The sequence below is a fragment of the Balaenoptera acutorostrata genome, chromosome 8, assembly GCF_949987535.1.
Source record: "Balaenoptera acutorostrata chromosome 8, mBalAcu1.1, whole genome shotgun sequence".
Lineage (NCBI taxonomy): Eukaryota > Metazoa > Chordata > Mammalia > Artiodactyla > Balaenopteridae > Balaenoptera > Balaenoptera acutorostrata.
In genome coordinates, this window is record NC_080071.1 from 86,498,691 (window position 1) to 86,520,997 (window position 22,307).

A 22,307-nucleotide genomic window follows, 5' to 3' on the forward strand; every position below is an offset into this window, starting at 1 on the left:
ACTCCTTTCCATGAAAGGCAATAATAATAATAGCTGCCATGTATGGGCAGCTGCTGTGGGCCAGCAGTGTGCTTGGCACTTTGAGTATATGTGTTCTTTAATCCTCACAATAACCCTTCAAGATCATTATCATTTTCCCCATTTTATAGGTTACGAAATGAGAAGCAGAGACATTAAGTGTCTTGCCCCAGGTTACCCAGCAAGAAATTGGTAGGTTAGAGATTTGAACCCAGGTCTTTAACTGAATTATAGTTGATTTACAATATTTTATTAGTTTCAGGTATACAACATAAGTGATTCAATATTTTTATAGATTATACTCCATTAAAGTTATTATAAAATAATGGCTATATTTGGTCTTTATAATTTTAAAGGCTCTCTCTGTATACATGAAATGTGTTCTAAAATGAAGACTAAGTATTATACAGTGCCTGGATCAGGACAGTAGTGAGTTAACGTGGGTTTGGGGGCAGCAACAAGTCCTTCCATCCAAAACATAGCCTTCCAGGAAAGGGAAAAAGTAGGATAGGGCCAAGGAGTACTGACACCGAAGAAGATTTGCATAGTCCAACTGTGCCCAGGGTGGCTTGGCCATCAAGTGCTGCCAGGGGGTACGGGGGCAGGGTGGGGGGGTATTCCAAGAAGAGAACCCTAGAACCTTCCAAGGCTGCCACTCTAAGACTTATGCTTCATCGAACTGGCAGAATGAACACCTGGAATCTTACCTAATTCTGGATTTGAGTTTTCTCAGCACCTGTCAAGCAGCCCTGACCTTTACTTAAAATGAAGAACTCTCTTGCGGTTATGAGTTATCCCCCAGACAACCTCACGGGGCACAAACGGAGAAAAAAAACTCAGTTTTGGTTCAACCATTTTGTGAGCTGATTCTAGAAAGAAACATTGAGTTTGTTTCTTGTAAATAGAGAGAGGAACTAAAAGAAGTTGCATGGGGTTCAGCCAAGGAAATAGATTTTGTTAGGAAAGCCAGTGATGACTCAGTTGAACTACCGGGGATAAGAAATGAAAAAATCAGTGATTACAAAGCACTTTGAAATTAAAAGTGGCATGAGACAGAAGAAGTGTTAAACACAAATACGGAGCGTCAAGTTCATTGTTATAGTAAAATATTCTGACAGTAGGCATGGTATTCCCTTGAGCAGAATATACTTATTTTTTGTTTTGTAGGGGTCTTTTAAATTGTTGCTTTTTTGTTTTGTTTTAATATAAATATATATCGTCTTCCTAGAAATGTTGCAGCAGCTCCACCAGCAGCTGGTAGAAGCTGAGCATAGGTCAATGACGTACTTGAAACGGTACAATAAGATCCAGGCGGACTACCACAGTCTCATCGGAGTCACAGCAGAGCTGGTGGATTCTCTGGAGGCCACAGTCAGTGGCAAGATGGTAAGGAAGGTCCCCCATTGTTCGTGTGTCTTTTTTGAGATAAAGTTGTGTCATGAGCATGGACTGTGTTGATACACAATTCCTGGCCACCCCCAGCCAGTGACGCCTGCTCTTCCACGTCACAAAGCCAACGTGCAGCTGTTTATCACGCTGCTGCAGTATTTCATCCATTTTTCCTGACACATTATCTACTGTGTCTTTATTTCTTTACCTTATTTTTTTTTTAATTGGGATATAGTTGTTTTACAATGTTGTGTTAGTTTCTACTGTACAGCAAAGTGGAGTTCCCTGTGCTATACAGCACGTCCTCATTAGTTATCTATTTTATACATATTAGTGTATATATGTCAATCCCAATCTCCCAATTCATCCACACCCTCTTTCCCCCCTTGGTGTCCATATTGTTCGTTCTCTATGTTTGTGCCTTTATTTCTGCCTTGCAAACAGGTTCATCTGTACCATTTTTCTAGATTCCACAAATATGCGTTAATATACAATATTTGTTTTTCTCTTTCTGACTTACTTCACTCTGTATGGCAATCTCTAGGTCCATCCACATCTCTACAGATGACTCCATTTCGTTCCTTTTTATGGCTGAGTAATATTCCATGTATATATGTACCACATCTTCTTTATCCATTCATCTGTCGATGGGCATTTAGGTTGCTTCCATGACCTGGCTATTGTAAATAGTGCCACAATGCCCAGCAATCCCACTGCTGGGCATATACCCAGAGGAAACCGTAACTCAAAAAGACACATGCATCTCTACCCTATTCTTAATGTTAGCAAAGAATAAATTGGCATTAGAAAAAGAATTAGGTAGTGGCATAAAAATGAGGGGGAAATACCCTGTTGGTATATAGGAGAGCTATAGATTTTCATATACTGATTTTGTATCCAGCTACCTTTCTGAACTCTATTAATCTGATAGATTCTTCTGATTGATTCTTCTGTATTCTAGATTGGCAGTCATATCATTTTCAAATAATGATATTTTTGTTTTTGTCCTTATATATCATAACTTTCTTTTTTTTCCCCTTAGCTTATTGGCTAAGACTCTGGGACGCTGTTCAATGTGCTCATGGGCATGTTTGTCTTATTCCTGACTTTAATGGGAATGACTCTGGTGTTCTACTCAATAAAAAGTTAGAAAGTATAATAAAATCGCTTTGTGGAAATATAGTTTTTTTTAAATGGAAGTAATTGTGGGTTCACATGTAATTTTAAGAAATAATGCAGAGAGAGTCCTTGTACCCTTTGTCCAGTTTCTGCCAGTTGTAACAGTTTGCAAAACTATAGTATAATATCTCAGCCAGGATATTGGCATTGATACAATCTGTTGCTCTTATCCTGATTTCCCCAGTTTTACTTGTACTCCTGTGTGTGTGTGTGTGTGTGTGTGTGTGTGTGTGTGTGTATTAAGCTTTATGCAATTTTATCACCAATATAAGTTTGTGTATTAAACTAGTTTTAGCAACTTAAAATGTGATTACAAAATAAAATGTATTACAGAAAATTTCAAAAATATAGAACGATGCAAAAAATAAAATGAAAATTACCTGTCATTGTGTCACTTAGTAATAACACTTGTTAACATTCCAGACTTTTTTCAATACTTAGATACACATGTTTTACAAAAATGGACTCAGTTCACACAATTTTCTGATCTGCTTTTTTCCTGAATACTGAATCATGTATTCTTGAAGTCGTTAAATATCGTCCTATGATGCCTCACCTCTCATGGCTGTGGAGTTTTCTGTCGTGGGCAATGCCATACTTTATTTAATGTTGGGTCCCTGTTGTTGCACATTAAGGTTGTTTCCAGGTTTTCACCTTCATAAGTGGACGTTTGAGTAAACACTTGGAAGGGATTAGTTATTCAGCTCCCTGGGGCTACCCCAGGGCTCTAGGCCAAAGCAAGAGCTGTGTATTGTTTTTCTACCATAACAGCTTTTCTTTTTTTAATTTATTTATTTATATATTTTTTTGTCTGCATTGGGTCTTCGTTGCTGTGTGCGGGCTTTCTCAAGTTGCGGCGAGCGGGGGCTACTCTTCATTGCAGTGCGCGGGCTTCTCATTGTGGTGGCTTCTCTTGTTGCGGAGCATGGGCTCTAGGCGCACGGGCTTCAGTAGTTGTGGTGCGCGGGCTCAGTAGTTGTGGCGTGCGGGCTCTAGAGCGCAGGCTCAGTAGTTGTGGCGCATGGGATAGTTGCTCTGTGGCGTGTGGGATCTTCCTGGACCAGGGCTCGAACCCGTGTCCCCTGCATTGGCAGGCGGATTCTTAACCACTGCGCCACCAGGGAAGTCCAATAATAGCTTTTTAATATGTTTTGGTATCCTGCACTGAAACGCCTTTGCTCATGTGAAAGCACACACACAAATGCTCAACAAAACTGCTCAGAGTTGCTTGGTATGGCTGGAATAGCCAAAGCTGGGGGGTGGCATGTGTTGAAAGATGTTGCAGAGGAGGTGGATTGGGGAAGGGCATGGAGAGATCTGTAGACCATGCTTAGGAATTTGTGCTTTATCCTGTAGTTAGTGAGGAGCTTTTGAAATGTATATCTTGAAAATTGTTAGGGTTTTTTTAGTTTTGAAAATAACACACACTGATTTTTCTTTAGTACAGAAAAGTACCAGCCAGACACAAAGCAAAAATGGCTTATATAACCACTGTTGACAAAAAAGAAGAAAAAGAAGGCATGTACATAGAAAATTCAGGGACTTCCCTGGCGGTCCGGTGGTTAAGACACCGCTCTTCCACTGCAGGGGGCACGGGTTCGATCCCTGGTCAGGGAACTAAGATCCCGCATGCCGCACAGCATGGCCAAAAAATAGAAAAAAGAAAGAAAAAAAGAAAATTCAAACAGTACAGAAATAAATAAAAAGAAAGTGTGTGTTTTCCTTTTGCCTTCTCTCCTCTTAAAACGTAACTGCCATCATCCTGGTGTGCTTCCTACAGCCAGGGTCGACGTGACGCCAGGTGTGGCATGCAGGCCACAGATGGGCACGTGGGCTCTTACAGCTGGAGTGTGCAAGCAGAGGCCTGCAGACCACCAGGCAGGGGTTGGAAGGGGCTCCACTATCAAAACAGGGAGAGATGGGGTTGGGGGGAACACTGGAATCTTAACTAGCTTGTTCTTCATGTAAAAGAAATATGTGCTCTTGGTAAAAGATTGAAACAATTCAGAGGAGTATATAGTTAGAGCAAAAGGCCCCTTCCACACACAATTCCTAAGTCTCATTTTCTTACTGACATTCAAGATTAACACTTTCTTGTGTATTATTTCAGAACACTTCTATGTATGTGCATGTGTGTGCACGTGTGTGTGTGTGCATACGGTATGCACACACTTACTTGGGATCTTGTGACCCATTGCTCTTCTCGAACTTGCTATTTCACTTTCAATATATCTTGGAGATCTTTCCACATGACCACACACCTACTTCATTCTTTTTTTTTTTTTAAATAGTTTCTTCCTTCTTTTATTTATTTATTTATTTATTTATTTATTTTTGGCTGTGTTGGGTCTTCATTTCTGTGCGAGGGCTTTTCTCTAGTTGTGGCAAGCGGGGGCCACTCTTCATCGCGGTGCACGGGCCTCTCACTATCGCGGCCTCTCTTGTTGAGGAGCACAGGCTCCAGACGCGCAGGCTCAGTAATTGTGGCTTACGGGCCTAGTCGCTCCGCGGCATATGGGATCTTCCCAGACCAGGGCTCGAACCCGTGTCCCCTGCACTGGCAGGCAGACTCTCAACCACTGCACCACCAGGGAAGCCCTACTTCATTCTTTTTGATGCTTGTACATTATTATTCCACTGCAAGGGTGAACCATAATTCATCAGATCTCTGACGAGGAACATTTAGATTTTTTTGTTTGCTATAACAAAAACTGTTATAATGAACATCCTTGTATATACTGTATACCTTTGAATATAGGTAAGATAAGAGCCTAAGAATGGAATTGCTAGGTCAAAGGTTATGGGCATTAAAATTTTGAGATGTTTTGCCAAATTATTTCTCCAAAGATTTCAACAATGTCTACCCACCCCCCACCCCCCACCCCCAGTAGCGTATCAGAGCATCTATTTCTCCACACATTTGCCAACACTGGACATGATTATACGTTGAAATTTTTGCCAGTTTGGTAAGTAAAACTTGGTATTCTGAATGTTTCAATTTACATTTCTTTAATTATGTATGAGGCTGAATATATTTTCATATGGTTTTTGGCCATTTATAGATTTGTCTTTTAGTCAACTGTTTATTCACTTCCTTTTCTCACTCACTTGTTTTAAGCAAGAGAGAGAAAGAATCAGATTTCCTTGTTAAAGGGATGGGTCTGGTATCAGTTCCGGTATCAGCCAAAAGAGGAAACAGTTTCAGGAGCAAGGGGTTGATCCAAAGTCTCAAAAATCACAGAAAACTCTAGAAGTCCACAACTGAAAAGTGTCCAATGTTTCTGACACTTAGAAGGTCATTGGTGGTGGCCTTTGCCATGAGTTTCCTTGGGGTGATTCAGATGGGGGCTCGACTGTGGTGTGTTGAAAGGTAAAGTGAGGGGGAGGCGGCAAACGTCGGCTGTTCTTTCAAGGACCTTGGCTGTGAAGGAAGAACACTGAGAGGGTGGTTGATAGATGAGGGCCTAGGGAGGAGAAAGGGGAAGGTATTTTTAAAATATTAAATATATTTGGACATGTTTCTAGGTTGTAGGAAAGGAACAGGTTTACAAGGTAAGGTTAAATGTACGGGATGAAAAAGGAATGATTAAATTTTGATACTGTGCGAATTCAGAGGAAATGGGCTCAAGATAATGTAAGGGGTGCAGCCTTGAGATGGGGCCCTTCTTTGTCTGAGTTACTTATAGCTGAGTGTCGAGGGATGACCAGAGGCACAGAGGGACAGTCTTTCTGGTGGCCGAAACAGACCAGATGTTTCAAGGGGACAGACAGGAGTACCATAGGGAGAGAAAAGGGTCCAGCCCAGCATTCTGGCTCTTTCCAACTCACCAGCCAGTTGAGTTGTCTTTCTCTTGTGGGGACGAATGAGTGAGGGGTAGGAAGAGAGCCAGTTACATTACCATATGGAAGTTCAGCACATGGAATCATGAGGCTGGGGAAAAGGAGCTTCCCTCTCACAATCAGGCACAGGAAAAAGTCTGGAAGGGGGTAAAATTGTTAAGAGTAGTTACCTCCAGGGATTGGCTCTTGGGGTGGGGCTGGGGAGAGGTTGTGTTACCTTTTAAATGAGCACATGTTACTTCTATGAAAAGAAAAGACATAAGATGAAAAGAAAACGTTTCAGAGATTACCACCTTAGATGCTGGATGTCCATCCTGAGTCATGGTAGCTAATGAGAGAGGTATGAGAGATGCTGAAGGAAGAGGCCATGATGCAGTGGCATTGATGCAGCAGTAACCCAGCCTCCTGTTGTCTAGCGCTGGATAGTTTATAAAGTGTCTCCGTCACTCATTCAATAAGCGTTTACTGAGCCATCTGTCATGTGCTAGGCTCTCCCTTGATCTCATTTACACCCCCCCCCCCCACCCCGTGACGCAGAGCCGTGACCTCATTCATTTCATCTGACAGGTCAGGAAAGCAGGAGGCAGAGCTGTTGGTTTTCTCAAGTCCACTGCTTGAGCCCAGATCTTCAGATTTTCAGTCTGGCTTTCTTTCCATCACATTATGGCCACCCAGTGACTTTGTTGCTTGAATTAACAAAAAATGGTTTAAAATCAGTTGATTTTATGGGAAATCCCTGGCGGTCCAGTGGTTAGGACTCTGCAGCTTCACTGCTGAGGGCACGGGTTCAATCCCTGGTCAGGGAACTGAGATCCCACAAGCCGCCCTGTGCAGCCAAGAAAAAAAGGAAAAATCAGTTTATTTTACGTGACAGCAGGAGTACGTTAAGTGGAGTTCTGTAACTTAAAGTATGCTATCCCGTGACCACACCAGTAGTGTGTTAGTTTTTGCGTCAGGCTCAGTGCTTCAACTCCCTGGGGCTGCGATGTTAAAGCAAAAGCTCACCTTTGTGCCCTCAGAGAGGCTGTTGAGAGTCAGCTCCGACACTGGCTAGCGTGCCTCTCACGGCTCTGGGGATGTCTCACCCCTTTCATCCGCCTCCATCCTCTGTCCTCCCGCAGATCACCCCCGAGTACCTGCAGAGCGTCTGCGTCCGCCTCTTCAGCAACCAGATGCGGCAGAGCCTGGCGCGCAGTGTGGACTTCACGAGGCCCGGCACGGTGAGGCTCTGCGCCCGGGTCTGCCCCCGTTTGTCAGAATCCCGTAACTTTAAAACATGAGAGAACAGGAGGAAATAACACATTCGGAGTCTGCATCTCAGCGGGCTTTGGAGGTCTGTGCGTTCCCAGAAGGAAAAGTGGGTTTGGGCCACTGGAGGCGACCTCCTGGGGGCGGGGGCGGGGGAGGCGCGTTTGTCTCTTCCAGGCGGAGCTGCTTGTTGGGTCCCAGGGCAGGTAATGGCAGCAAGGCAGTAGGAAATGAAGGAAACCTCGTCCTGTTTGAAAAATCACTGCCGTGTTGGGGTTGTGCGGTGTCAGACGGGCTTTCCTTTTATCTTTTTAAACTTTATACTTAGAATCATTGCAAACGTACAGAAAAGCTGCAAAAACTGCCCGAAGGACACTTGTATACCCTTTACCCATATTCACCAACTGCTAGCGTATTACTCATTTGTTTGTTTACTTTCTCTCCACACACACCCATACACACACAATATGTTTGCTGAACCATCTGAGGATAAATTACATATGTTTATGGCCCTTTGCTCCTAAATACTGGAGTGCAGTGTGCATTTCTTAACAGCAGTGTTCTCTTATTTAACCATGTGATTGTCAACTTCAGTAAATTTAATATTGAGGCAGTATTTTTACCTGACTAACGTACAGCGCATTTCCCAGTTTTGCCAGCGGAGCCATTAACGTCCTCTACAGCAGCCCCTCCCCCGTGCCCGGAGTGTGGGCTCAGGTATTACGTTGATTTGTCCTGTCTCTTTAGCCTCCTTTCAGCTTCAACACTTCCCCCCACCACCCCACCCCCTCCTGTCTTTCTTTCTTTGACTTTCATGACATCGACATTTTAAAAGAAGACAGTCCTTCCCCTTCTTTAAAAATAGAACATTTCTCCTTTTGTGGTTGATGTTCCCTTGTGGTCAGATTCAAGTTTGCGTTACAGGCCAAGACATTACGTAGGTGATGTGTCCTTCCTAGGAGAGCTCCTCTGGAGGCATGTGGAGCTGAGTCGGGTTCTTAACCAGGGGCACGAGTATAGCTGTGTCTCCAGAGGAAGTTTTCAGAATTTGTGAACCCATGTCCCGCGAGCGCACACCAACCTGCCGCCTGGTCCGCAGGCTGAGTGTGTGGAGCCGGGCAATTAGGAAGGAAGCACCGGGTGAGCCTGAGGCAACCCCGAGGGTCAGAGCCCCAGCTTTTAATTAAGTGTTTGCACATTAATACTAGGGTCTTCATAAACAAGGCCTTTTTCAGCATTAAAATAATCTACCTGATTCTCAAGTAGATTTGAAGCAGCTTATTATAAGAAAACACAAATATGAGAAATGAAAAAATAGAAAATAAAAATAAAGAAATTTTGGTTAGAATTCATAGAAACTGAAAGTAGATTGGTGGTCGCCAGGGAGTTGGGGAGATGAGGGGATGTTGGTCAAAGGGTACAGACATCTGGCTTTAAGATGAATAGGTCTGGGGATGTAATGTGTAGCATGATGACTACAGTTAACAATACTGTATTGTGTACTTGAAGGTTTCTAAGAGAGTAGATCTTAAATGTTCTTACAACAGCAAAAGGCAACTATGTGAGGTGACAGCTGTGTTAACTAACCTTATTGTGGTAATCATTTCACAATATATGCATTTAGCAGATTATCACATTGTATGCCTGAAACTCACACAATGTTGTATGCCAGTTATATCTCAGTAATGCTGGGAGAAGAAAAGAAATTGTGCTTAAAGGAAAATGAGGGTAGGAAGAATAAAAGTAAGCCAGGGCTAAGGCTAGCATAAAAAAATGCATGTCCTAAGTTACCGTACCCCTGGGAGCGAGGCTCAGATTTGGCTGTGGGCTTCCTAGTAGCCTGTGCAAAAAACAGTTACATGACTTATTTCTAAAGGAAGAGAGGGCGATATTCACTGCATCTGTAACGGCATTTGTGCTACATGTGTAGCCCGTGAAGCACAGCAGTAAAATGAACGCCTACGAGCCCATCACACATGCCCACAGTAGACCATTTCAATGCTACCAACGTCCCCTATGTGCCCTTTAGACCGTGAACTTTTCCAAGTAGGTATATTACTCTTACAATTTAAAAACAAGTCTAAGTACATTTTTTTTTGAGGACTGGAAGGTCAAAAAACTGCTGCACAGGGTTTTTCTGGTGCTAAGACCTGAGGAGAGTTCCTCTCGTGGATCTTGGTAGAAAGGACATGGCAACGTGGTGAAGAGCCAGCGTCCTTGACTATGTCCTCGGGGTGCACGTGCAAGTGCACCGCCAGGCTTTCGCTGCGTCGGCTGTGCCACACGTGGGCGGGAGCTGCGGAGTCCGTGCTCTAGGATGTGGGCGCAGTGATGTCAGCATACAGGAATCTTAGCGAATCGACCGTTTTTAAAATGTCAGTAAAGCACACACAGACATCCGAGTTTCGAAAAAGTAACTCCCTCATAGGCCCTCCAGGATGAGGGGCTTCACGCCACATCCCTGTGGCCTGGCTGAGTTGACCCTCTGTGTCCAGTATATGCTTAGCTGTAAGTCCTCAACCTAAGGTAACATTAAGGATCAGAGTGTGTTTACCAAAAATGATGGCTTTCTAGCAGTAATTAGCATAGCAGGATCTGTGTCTAATAAGACCACTTCTTTCCCCCCTGCTTCCATTTATGTATTAATTCAGTAAATACTTAGTGTTCTTCAGGTTTGTTTATAAAATCCCACCCTGTCTTGCATATACAAGAATCCTGTCTGTTGGCGGAGTGCTGCATCCAGCATGTTTAAAACTGATGTTGGGACTTCCCTGGCAGTCCAGTGGTTAAGACTCCGCGCTTCCACTGCAGGGGGCACGGGTTCAGTCCCCGGTCAGGGAACTAAGATCCCACGGGCCACGTGAACAAAACTGATGTCATGTTTAAAAGGAGCGGTATAAAAGGGGATGGGGGAACAACGTATCTGATATTTCATCCCGTTAGAAGTTACCTTCATTTGTCAAGAGACTGGTCCTACCATCCTTCCCTGTTATGGTGGCACTAAGGTACAGAGCGTAAGCCTCAGAAACCACGGGAGAGAGGATGCGCTCTGTTTGCCTTAACTCGTAACTGTTTTTTTTTTTCCTGACTTGAGTCACTGACTTAGTAACAGGCCATAAAAACTGCAAACAATTTTTTATTGTTCCTAGTATATTTTTCTTATAAGGTGATAAAAAGTGGGTGAGGGATCATTATGGAAGTGTAAAAGAATATTGTAGTTGACTAGGCATGCCTAAAGTCAATGTATGATGTCAGATTTATAACGCATGAAGAGGAAATTAGGATACAATTTAGATCGGATGTCTGGTGACTGAGCCGATAGGATCTAGGATTTGGAAGAAGATTGCTTTTTTATTTGTTTAAGGGAATATAGTCAACCCTAAGTCCAAACAGGATGCCATCAATTTCAAGATAAATAGGTAGGCACAGCCCAGCCTTCTTTCTAGCCTGGTCCTTGATCAGCTTCTCCTCGGGCTTGAGCGTTTCAATTCACTGTACTTGACAGGAGCCTGGCTGGGGCCCATCAGAAAATGGCTGGTACTACAAAGTTTAGTGCCTTTGATACTGGTTTTTAAATCTGGCTGTTAAGAATCTGGCCCTCTGCAACCTCATTCACTGTTGAAAGTTCAGAAGGGTTCAGTAAATAAGACCCTTCTTCCCCCTGAGTTCTGAACCAATCGAAAAATACAACAATAGAATGAAGGAAAAAGGAGCTGAAGATATTGCCACTGATTCTGACAAAGCTTATATTGGAGAATGTGGATTTTTTTTATTTTTGGCAGGCAGGTGGGTAACCTACTTTTGAGCCCTGGACTTAAAGAAACTTTCTCCCCCCGTCACGGACAGCTGTGGCCCAGCCCCTGCTCTGCACCCCCTCCACCCGTACCACTGGGGCTGTGCTCTCTGTGCAGCCTCACTGCCCAGAGGAGGGGGGTGCAGAGCGGTGCAAATCCAGTAAGTCACCCCCTCTGGCGGGTATGTGTGAAGACTGTGTATGTGTGGAGGCCGAGGACCCCACAGAGGAGACGAGAAGTGTGTTTCCACCCTACCTCCTTCCCGCCCAGGTAACTGTGTCCAGAAGTCTGATGCATTATCAGAGCTGGGCATCAAATCCACATGCTCCCAGGGTTGATAACGGTGGATTAAATCTTGAGACGAGAACTCTCCTGAGTGGCCTCTTCCAGCTTGACTGCTTGTCACCACCCTAACCCCAGGTTTGTCTTGCCGTGGTCCTTACCAAATCAGGCTCCAAACCCTGGGGCCCATTATTTGCTGGGATTTGAGATGAATCTGATTTTATATTATCAGGAATCTAGTGATAAGTAGTAAAAGGAGAAACTTCTTCCTCAGAGCACAAGAGGGAGGGTTTTTTTGTGTTCTAAGGTTATACAAGGGATACAAGAATATGTGTTAGCTGGAAAATGCACAACAACATTTAGCAGTAAATGGAGCAAAGCAGAAACCCCTTCCCTCCCTCACACTCACCCCATCCTGCCTTCCTCCACAGGTAAGTGTTGACTATGTTTCATATGCATCCTCCAGACCTTTAAAAATTGTATATAACTGAGATTTTATTACACATATCATTCTGCAGCTGTCTCCTTTCACTTAACTGTGCATTTTTGAAAGTCTTTCATGTCCCTTTAGCATACTTGTATTTCCCTTATCTTTCAGAATTTTAATCTGAGAACAATATGGTACGTTTAACCATTCCTCTGGCAGACATTGTCAGGTTTTTGCTCTTTCTAACGATGCAGCATCCATCTTTGTGTGCTGCAAATAGCATTTAAAAGTGCTTTGGTATGTCTTTCTCTTCTTAGCCCCCTGTTTGCAGTGGGCAAGCATGAATGCAGAGACACTCTCAAGGTGGAAATCTGAGCACAGCCCCTGGTTGAGTCCCTAGTCCCACCCTGTGGCGCCTCTAGGTTGGTGATTCATCGGATGGGAAAGTTTACATTTAAACCCATCCTTATTGGAAAAACGGCTCTTTGGGGAATTAACCCTCCCTTTCTTCCACGACTCCAGGTAGGCCGCATTGGAAATACAAGTTACAGTACTTCCCGGTGTGATAGCATTAAATATATTAAAGGCCCAGGACGTGTGAATCTTAGGAGGCATCTGCTTCCAAAATCAACCATCTTTGTTAGCAGTGAAAACCTGCAGGGGGCGGGGGGGTGGTGGTGGCAGTGACCCTTTTGGGAGGTGGCCTCATGCAGTTGTTCAGGAAGCCTTGCTGTGGCACTATTCTGCTAAGGAGGGTACTTCCCGAAGCTTCCTGCTGTGCGTACTGTGCTTCTGCAAATGAACTCCAGCATCTTCAGCCTTGGCGTTCTCCCTTAGGTGGCTTGCTTAAGTCTTGGCAGGACGCCTGCCCTTTCCCCACGTTGCCACTGCATTTTGAGGCAGCCTTTCCGGGCCCAGTGCTCTGTGTATCGAGGAGGAGGAGTTGCACACCTACTTCCCCTCTCCCTACCACACCTCGTACACCAGTGCCTGTCACGTACCTGAACTGACCCTGTTGACGTGAGGGTTGAATACCTTTGGTCTCATCAGTCGGTAGGACCGTGATTGGCAGAGGGTAACTGTGCCATTAGCTCAGACCTTCTCCCCGACCTCCAAACCCAGACTTACCGGCCTTCTCCCCGTGAATGTCTGACAGGCACGTCACACTTTCTGTGTCCCAACCCAGGCTCATCTTTTCCTCCACACAGGTGATTTCCCTCCTGTGTTTCTGTCTCAGCAAATGGCTCTCCAGGGAACCCCAGGAGTCACCCGAGGCTCTTCCCTTTCCTCTGCCCTGTGCTCAGGTGGCCGTGGAGATCCGGGCGGGCTTCCTCCCTCCTGCCCTGCCTCTGTTGCTTTGTGTCTGTTCAGGCTCTCCCTCTTTCTGTCCTGGCTTAAAGCAACATATCCTGCCTGGTCTCAGTCTCAAAACTCTTAGATTTCTGATGGCTCATTCACATGGGAGCTGGAGTGACCTTTCTGGTTGTGTCTTATTTATTTACTTATGCCCTCAGGCTTCAGGAAGGATTTAGGTACATACAGGAACCCCATCTTGTTACTCCCTTGCTTAATACCTGTCGTCGCTTCCGGTCCAACGTGCTCAGCATGGAGTCCCCAGCCCTCCGCGATCTGACGCGCATCTGTCTCTCCAGGCCTGACTCGGGTCTCAGAAACCCCAAGAAGCCCCAGTGCCCCAGCCCCTGGCACCTCCCCAGGTGTGCACGTTGCTGTGCACCTTGCCCGGCCGCAGGCTCTCAGACGGCTTCAGGCTGCGGGGTGGTGAGGCAAGGCCAAGGGCTCAGACACCAGCCACTCCCACGCCGCGCACACACATAGCACCGCTTCCAGATCGCATTTGTACAGTTTTCCATTCCAGCGCTCCCCTCCTGCGGTCACAACCCTGCGTTTTCGAGTTGTGTCCGTACCCCTTCCTGTTACAGAGTTGGCCATAGCAGCCTCCCTTCTCCATGTGGCGGGGATGCCCCTCTGGGTCCCCGGCTCCTGTTGCCTCTCTGTCACGTGGCCAACACACATTTCCTCAGGTGTCCCACGGTGGTGACTTAACCTCTCCTGGTGACCATTCCCCGTGAGGTCGCCTGACAAGGGTCCTGCCTTTGTCCTGCACCGCACAGGCGGCACCTGGGTTCAGCGTTAGTCCCACGTGAGCGGGGCCAGGGAAGAAGGACTGGCAGCGGACCAGCCTGGTCCGAGGAGGCTTCTGGCTCCAGACGGGGCCTTCCTGTTGCCCTGGGGCTCGGCAGCTGCTGCTGGTGTCGTCGAGGCTCCCTCTTTCTGAACCTCCCTGGGCTGCGCACACCCGCTGCCGTCCTTTGGAGCAGCAGTTCCCGAAGTGTGTGCCTCAAAGCCAGTCCCACAGGATGTCCCCGTCCCCAAACAAACAGTTGATATCACGAGTTTGAAACACGCTGGGTACTGAGATTCACGACCCTCAGCCGTACACCAAACTCCCCGGAGACGTCCCACGGTGACAGGCCCCTGCCAACCCAGTGAACCTCCAGTCGCTCGTGACCCAGGGGCACTCTCGCCCCGTCACACCTCCTCCCGGTTTCTCTAAGCACGTTTCCTGACGCCATGCGTCATTAGCAAAGCCCCTCATCCCGCTGTTGTCACCGAGAGCGGGTCCCAGGCTCGTGTGGCCCCAGTAACGCCCTCGCCCACACCATGACCCCGAGGGCCGGGCTCCGGTTCCTTGCCTGCAGCTGGGAAGGGATGGGGCCGTAGTTCTGCCCGTTCACTCTCGGCTTAGGTAGCAGTTTAGTTCTCCCACGTCCAGGCGTTGCAGAGAGCCCTGCCCTGAGCCCGGCACGGCACGGGCGCTCAGTGACTGACGGACAGGTTCGTACGTTCCTCGCTCCGCTGGCCTCCACCCGTGCCCGGAGAGGGCTGCGCACGTTCGTCCTGTGCTTGCCCAGTGGAAAGCGCCACCCGTCTGCGCCCACATCCACCGCGGCCGGGCGCCGGCCTCCTCCTGGTGCCCCAGGCCTTGGGGGCCTTATGCTGAGTGCCCAGCGTAGAATCCCGGAACTCACACAGCGCCCACTGGGGCCGCGCTCAGGGCCTCCTTAGCGGGGGGGGGGGGGGTGGGGGGTGGGGGTGGGGGGCGGTGCTCCCTGGGCTTGTCGTCCATACTCAAAATCCAGAGTTACCTTGAGAGGGAAATTATTCCAACTGATGGTGATGCTGGGGCCTCTCCCAGCTTTCTCTTCCTGGGCTTTTCTTCCTTAGTCAGACTGTCATAGCTGTGTCCACCCTGCCTACACGCAGAGCAGCGCCCGCAGCTGGTGGCAGGGACCTTTAGAAATCCAGTCCAGAGTAAAGGTTAGTCCACAGATCGGAGCAGCCCCCTCGGTGTCCGAGTATTCTTACTAACGCCTCCACCCCGGAAGGAAGTGGTAGCCGTGGCCCGCTGTGAGTTCTCCATTCCGTGGGCAAGTTTATACTTGGGTGTCAATGTTAAGGTCAGCGTCTACTTCATGACTTACGCCCAGTACCTCTCAGCTCCTGCATCTCCGTCAGCACTGGGGGCTCAGCGTGGGCAGGCAGAAAAGAGGGGAAGCTACGCTGACTTCCATGGGCTCTCGTTGGCATCTGCACCCACTGGCATAGCATTGCCACCATCTTGCACGTGAGGCACGGAGAGTCATTTGATCATTGATTCTGCCCATTGGATTGCGAGCTCTCTGAGAAGAGGGCTTTTGCCTTGCTCACCGATATCAACGGTGCCTAGCAGAGGCCTGTTACATGGTGGGCAGTCAGTACTTACTGAATGAAATGCCACAACTTCCTCCTTCGTTAGGAGCAGGCTGGGCCATTCTCCCCTCGGCTCATTGCCAGCTTTAAAAGAAAATTTCTTTTTTACTTGATTGAATAGTAAAGTCTCAATACTGTTTAACATACTGGCTCTTCTCATGAAAGGGTCAGTTATTACTGCTTTTCAATTAATTTCTTCACAGGGCAAATAGAATGATATAGAATTTAGGAAAAGAGAAAAAAATCAGTGTTTTAAAAGATAGAGAACATTTTCTTAATTATGAAAAAGGGGGGGGGTATGTAAATGAATTTGATTTGTGGAAATGTGAAGTAGCCAGTATCACTAATTTTAAAATATTTTTCTCTTGTGTATATATTATGCTAGTGTTTTACTATGGCTGTGTCCTTCATTGACTACATTACTGGCTCCTTGATCCCCTTAATGTGTTAGACAAGTAATTTAGATGACATTTCAAACAATGTTCTGAACTCCTTGCTATTTAAGCCAATAACAGGAATAACAGGTAATTAATTTTTAAAAAGTCAAGGGTTAAAAAAAAAAAAAGAAAGAAAAGGGAATTCCCTGGCAGTCCAGCGGTTAGGATGCCGAGCTCTCCCTGCCGAGGGCCTGGGTTCAGTCCCTCGTCGGGGCACTAAGAACCCCACGAGCCGCACAGGGCGGCCAAAAAAGAAAAGGAAAAGTCAAAGGTTAAAAGTTACAAGAACATACATGGTCATGAACCATTTAAAAGCAGGGTTTTCGGTCTTCAAGGTGAGAATATGGGAATCTGTAAATACTGCGAAGGGAAGCAGTTGAGAATGGGGCCGATTTATTACATTTAGTTATTAAATCAGTCAAGGATTCTGTAGTGCCCACTTTTGGAAGTCAGTCTTCATTCATGCCTTCAACAAATACATGTTGATTGAGTGCCTCTGTGGTCCAGGTACTGTGCCAGGTGCTGGGGACATGCAGGTGCTATATCTCCAGCCCTTGTGAAACTCCGTGTCTGCTGAAGGAGAAGAACACAGAAATGGCTGCAAAATGATCACAGTTCAATATGATCAGCGTGGATAATGTTCCGTTCGAGGGCTGTGGTGACAGAGGGAATGGAGTACTACTGCCTGCCCCTTCGGGAAGGTCTCCACAGACAGCTGAGACTTCCTCTCTTCGCCTCTACTTACTTTTTTCCCCTAGAGTTCTTTTAGACAAATTCCAAACGTTCTATCATTTTACCTGTAAATAATTCAATATACATCTCTAACAGATAAGGGCTTCAAAAAACGAAAACCGTAACCACAGTGCCGGATATAATTAATACTAACTAATTCCTTAGTAGCAGGTAATACCAGTGCAGTCCATTTTCACATTTCCCGTGTTTTCTCAAAATGTCTTTTACAGTTGGTTTGAGCCCATCCAAACAAGTGCCATTCACAGCATTTGGTGGTTTCTGTATTTTAGCACATACTTAATACCGCGTTGCTGTAGTAGCAAAAACAAAGCAAGAAAACAATAAATGGGACATGCCCATAAAGTAGGCAATGATTTGGCCTATAGGCAGGATTAAAAGGGAGTAGGGTGGGAGGGGGATTGTGAATGTTTTCCACAAACACCTCTATAGCGACTTGGTGCCAAGTGCATGTGTTATTTTTATACTCAAAGATCAAATCTTGGGCTTCCCTGGTGGCGCAGTGGTTGAGAATCTGCCTGCTAATGCAGGGGACACGGGTTCGAGCCCTGGCCTGGGAAGATCCCACATGCCGCAGAGCGGCTGGGCCCGTGAGCCACAACTGCTGAGCCTGCGCGTCTGGAGCCTGTGCTCCGCAACGAGAGAGGCCCGCGCATCGCGATGAAGAGTGGCCCCCGCTTGCCACAACTGGAGAAAGCCCTCGCACAGAAACGAAGACCCAACACAGCCAAAATCAATCAATCAATCAATCAATCAAAAACATACGCATCTGATTCAAGATCCTCATTAAAAAAAAAAAAAAAAAAAAAAAGATCAAATCTTAATAAAGAAGAAAACCAGGATAATAAACTGATTTTCATTGCTTTTGTTCTTTATGATGTCTTTGACTAGGCAGCTTTAAGTTCCTCTGGGAGCTTGGTCAGGGCGAACCCACCCGTTTTCTTATAGACTGCTGGTTGGAGTGGAGTAGCAACAAGCCAAAGGTGGGTGGCTTGGGAAATACATCAGTAGCGTATTACTAAACTTGGACTTGGGCTAATTTTTAAATCATATACAATTATGGTTGGAGAATCCTGGTGGATGAAAAACTTGGCAAATCTGTTGGTTCTGTGCCGTTACAGTGATTTGGGATTAATGCATTGCTGTCAATGTTTAACACGCTCTATTTCCTTCTGTCCCCTTCCCCCTCAGGCTTCAACCATGTTAAGAGCCTCCTTGGCACCCGTGTAAGTAATTGCTCTTAGGAACTGTTATTAAGGAGAATAGCTATGGGTAAAACTGAAATTCAACATAGTTTTAATAAATGCTCTTAACCGCCTAGCTTAGACGAATTCCTTTGATTAAGCTGGAGCTACATGTGGGTATTAAAGGAAATACCAGTAATCATAAGTAATACTTATAAAATACTTATAAAAGTATCTTTTAAAGTCAATTCTATTGATGTTGGTGAGGTAGCATCAAATGGAAAAAATTGTTGAATTGTTCCTATAATATTCTATAGAAATCAGTTTAATCTACTGTCATAGGGCAGTCAACAGAACATTGCAATGTCTAAATTTTATGTTCTCTCCTGAGTCACATTGTGACCAGGGCCACAGGATAGCTCTGTGTGTGCTGGAGCATTCCTATCCAAGTCAGTTAGGCTGTCCCCCATGGGGGTATCTGACGCACGGGGGCTTCACCAGGCATGTGTGTTGCACTAGCAGGGAAGTTGAGAACCTTTGGCATGGACACAAGGACTAGGGTGGGTTCTGGTGACCCTCTGAGCCAGCCTTGGGTGGTGGTGGGGATTGGGGGGGTGGGTGCTATGATATCACCAAGACACCTGCGGTCGATACAACATTCCTCCTTCCTTCGGTCCTGCCCGAGTCTGACATTAACCCTGCACTCTCTTCACTTCAGATGGTGGCTGTAGAATGCAGTGCTTATGAGCATGGACTGCCAGGGTTAAAACCCCCCTCTGCCACCGACTCTGTGACCTTGGACCACTTTTATAACCTGTCTGTGCCTCAGTTTCCTCATGGACTATGGGAGAGTGGCTGGACCACAGAAATGGGGGATAGCTGAGCAACTTAGTAATATTGCCATTATTGGCAAGTAAATATGGCCCAAATATATATGACAGTTTTTCCTCCTTTGAGTAGAAGCTCCCCAGCTATAGAACATTATCAAACTTGGCTTTACAAATGGAACTTTTTTTGTCTAGAAAAAGAGCCTGTTTGCATTTTAAATTAAAACTTTTTTTCATTTTGAAATAATTTCAGAGTTGCAAAAATAGAACAAAGAATTCCCATATACCCTTCACCCAGATTCATTCCCCAGTGTTGATATTTTACACAAGTCCAGTGCAGTTATCAAAATCAGAAAATTAATGCTGAAAAAGTACTGTCCTCTAGTCTGCAGGGCTTATTCACATTTTATCAGTTGTTCCATTATGTCCTTTCTCTGGTCTGAGGTTCAATCCAGGATCACACGTTAGTCTTGTCATGTCTTAGTTTCCTTTAATTTGAGATCATTCTTCAGTCTTTGTCTTTCAAGGCCTTGACACTTTTGAAGAATACTGGCCAGTTATTTATAATTGGAATTTTTTTAAGTATTTGTATTAATTTTTAAACTCACAATAGTATCTGCCTCTGGAAAAATATCAAAATAATCAATGTGCCGTGTACAGAGGTTTACCATTTGCTATATTAAATAGAAGACGCTCCTCCCCAGGAGTGTTAACTGAGACCCCATTTGATGCCCTCTCTTCTGGCTTTTTCCTCCAGGCCCTATAAGAGGATCTCATTTTTTCTTTTAAAAACTAACCTTAAGGGAATACCCTGGCGGTCCAGTGGTTAGGACTGTGCTCTTTCACTGCTGAGGGCACGGGTTCGATCCATGGTCTCAGGGAACTAAGATCCTGCAAGCTGCGTGGCGTGGCCAAAAAAAAAAAAAAAACTAGCATGTAATTTTTTCCTATAATGTAAGTAATACATGCTCATTATAGAAAATTTGAGTCTATAGAAACATGAAGAAGAAAATTTAAAGAACCCCAAATCCTACCTTCCAGAGGTATTAGCTCAGTTTTTACTCCACCCTTAAAAACAAATGAAACCCTACAGCTTTAGTCTTTTCACTCAATTCTTCATGAACTCTCATTTAATATTAATATTCTCTGCACAGTATTAGAAGAATCATATTTTGTTTTGTTCTTAGTTTTTTTATTTTGAAATAATTATAGATTCATAGGAAGCTGAGTCCCTCAGTGTCTCAGGTAAGGTGGTGACATCTTATCTGACTGTAGTACAATAGCAAAACGAGGAAATTAACATTGAGACAGTGCAGACCTCATTCAGTTTTCAGTTTTTCTATACACTCCAATCTTCTGTTCAACAAAACAAAATGTGAAGATACTTGTTTTAGTGACAAGGCATCTGAGGTGGTTCCTTTTGTTTCTGGCCAGCCAGATGCAGGTGCTGGGTCATCTGCACCGTGTAGATCTCTGAACAGGGATCTCTCTTAGTTGAAACCTGCCTTCGCCTGAGGTCTGACTCGGAGTCCTCTTGAGGAGGGTTTGCAAATTGCCCTACTTACCACCTGCCTCACTGGCTCGTCCCCACTGCCGCTTCCTGGCCACACCCTCCTACCTCCTGGAGGGTCAGCTGTGCACCTCCTTTCACAGTTGTTTTCTGACCCCTGTTCTGTCCTTCACATCCCCCCCAAGCCAGTCCCTCGGGCTTGAGAGGGACAGTGGCTTCAGGTTTTTAGGGAGGACCCTAGGGGCCTGCTGAAACTAATAGACTTTGGACTTTGCTCAGGATTCTGAATAGAACTCAGGATTCTATGATGCCTCCAGGGTGATTTCATCCCCATGGTGTGGAGCCCTGGCCTATTGTGAATGTGGTGGTTTCTAATCCCATTAGTCAGAGACTCCTTGTTTTAGGAAAAGTGTTATATAGACCCTGGTACATGCAACAGAAGAGACAGAGCTGAGCCCGTTGAAGCCGGGGTGGGGGGCCTGGAACCCAGCCCTCTTGGTGGAGGCCTGGAGTTAACGGCAGGAGCACAGAGAGCAAGTGGGCCACTGCCCGTCCAGTGTGTCAGAGCAGCTCTAGATGAGACGGTCGTGACGCTCAGGAGGTGTAATGAACATGCCCTTTGGCCCTGTTCTTTCTCTTTGAACTTGTGTTGCTGAGTAGGCAATTGAAGGATGTCCCATTACTGCCCTCCTTGGATTATGAGAAACTGAAGAAGGATTTGATTCTGGGGAGTGACCGCTTGAAAGCCTTCTTGTTGCAGGCTCTGCGCTGGGTAAGTACCTTTTTCTTGAAGTTAAAAAAAAAAAAAAGAAGACCATGCTGGTTTTCTTGGCTGGCTGCCTTGCCTGTATCTTTTAACCCATCTTCTCAAAATCTTTCTTCATGCTTCCTGCTGACACCAAGAGCGAAAATGAAAAGCAGCTTCCGAAGATCGCTGTGGTCTCTTTTTAAAAACCCCTATGTTGACGTCACAGCTGCCATTGCCTTCAATCGGTGATCTGACACATGATGATTTGGTACATGCAGTTTCAAGGCCCCAGAGATGTCCTGGCATCTGGCCCTTCCCTGGTACTGAGCCAGACTCACAGCTGGTGGCGTCGGTGTGTTAGAGCACGAGTCCCGCTCACAATGACCCCCACAGAGACCTCTGGATTTAGGTATTCCCGCGCAGCCACACGAGCAGACATCAAGGGTGAAAACTTATTAACAAGTCTTTAAGGAAAATAGAGTGTAATCTAAATAGTTGCTTTTCTGGGAATTCCCTGGTGATCCAGTGGTTAGGACTCCACGCTTCCCCTGCAGGGGGCACAGGTTCTATCCCTGGTCAGGGAACTAAGATCCCGCAAGCCACGCGGCGCAGCCAAAAAAAAAGGAAAAAAAAAAAAAAAGCCTTCGTTTAAATAAATAAATGGTTGCTTTTCTCCCCAATTTTCAGATTGATCACAGTTAAGGCAGTGGTTCTCCAGCTTTCCGGTCCCAGACCTCTTGACACTGTCAAAAATTACTGAGGAACCCAAAGAGCTTTTGTTTATGTGAATTTTATCTACCAAAATTTACAGTATTAGAAGTTAAAGCTGAGAAAATGTAAAATATATATTTATTAATTCATTTAAGATGAACAGTAATAAACCGAGGACGTAACATAAATAAC

At 45.6% G+C, this 22,307-nt stretch overlaps 1 protein-coding gene across 4 annotated transcripts in view; it reads left to right on the plus strand.

Annotated features, from left to right (window-relative positions):
• ARMC9 (armadillo repeat containing 9) overlaps positions 1-22,307 on the plus strand; it is a 155,966-nt gene that overhangs the window by 30,455 nt on the left and 103,204 nt on the right. For all 4 annotated transcript variants that reach the window (XM_057551074.1, XM_057551075.1, XM_007184710.3 and 1 more), the window contains exons 8-11: positions 1,247-1,404; positions 7,548-7,646; positions 18,327-18,361; positions 21,317-21,428. In XM_057551074.1, coding sequence (XP_057407057.1) covers positions 1,247-1,404; positions 7,548-7,646; positions 18,327-18,361; positions 21,317-21,428 — 404 coding nt within the window. The remainder of the gene's footprint in view (positions 1-1,246; positions 1,405-7,547; positions 7,647-18,326; positions 18,362-21,316; positions 21,429-22,307) is intronic.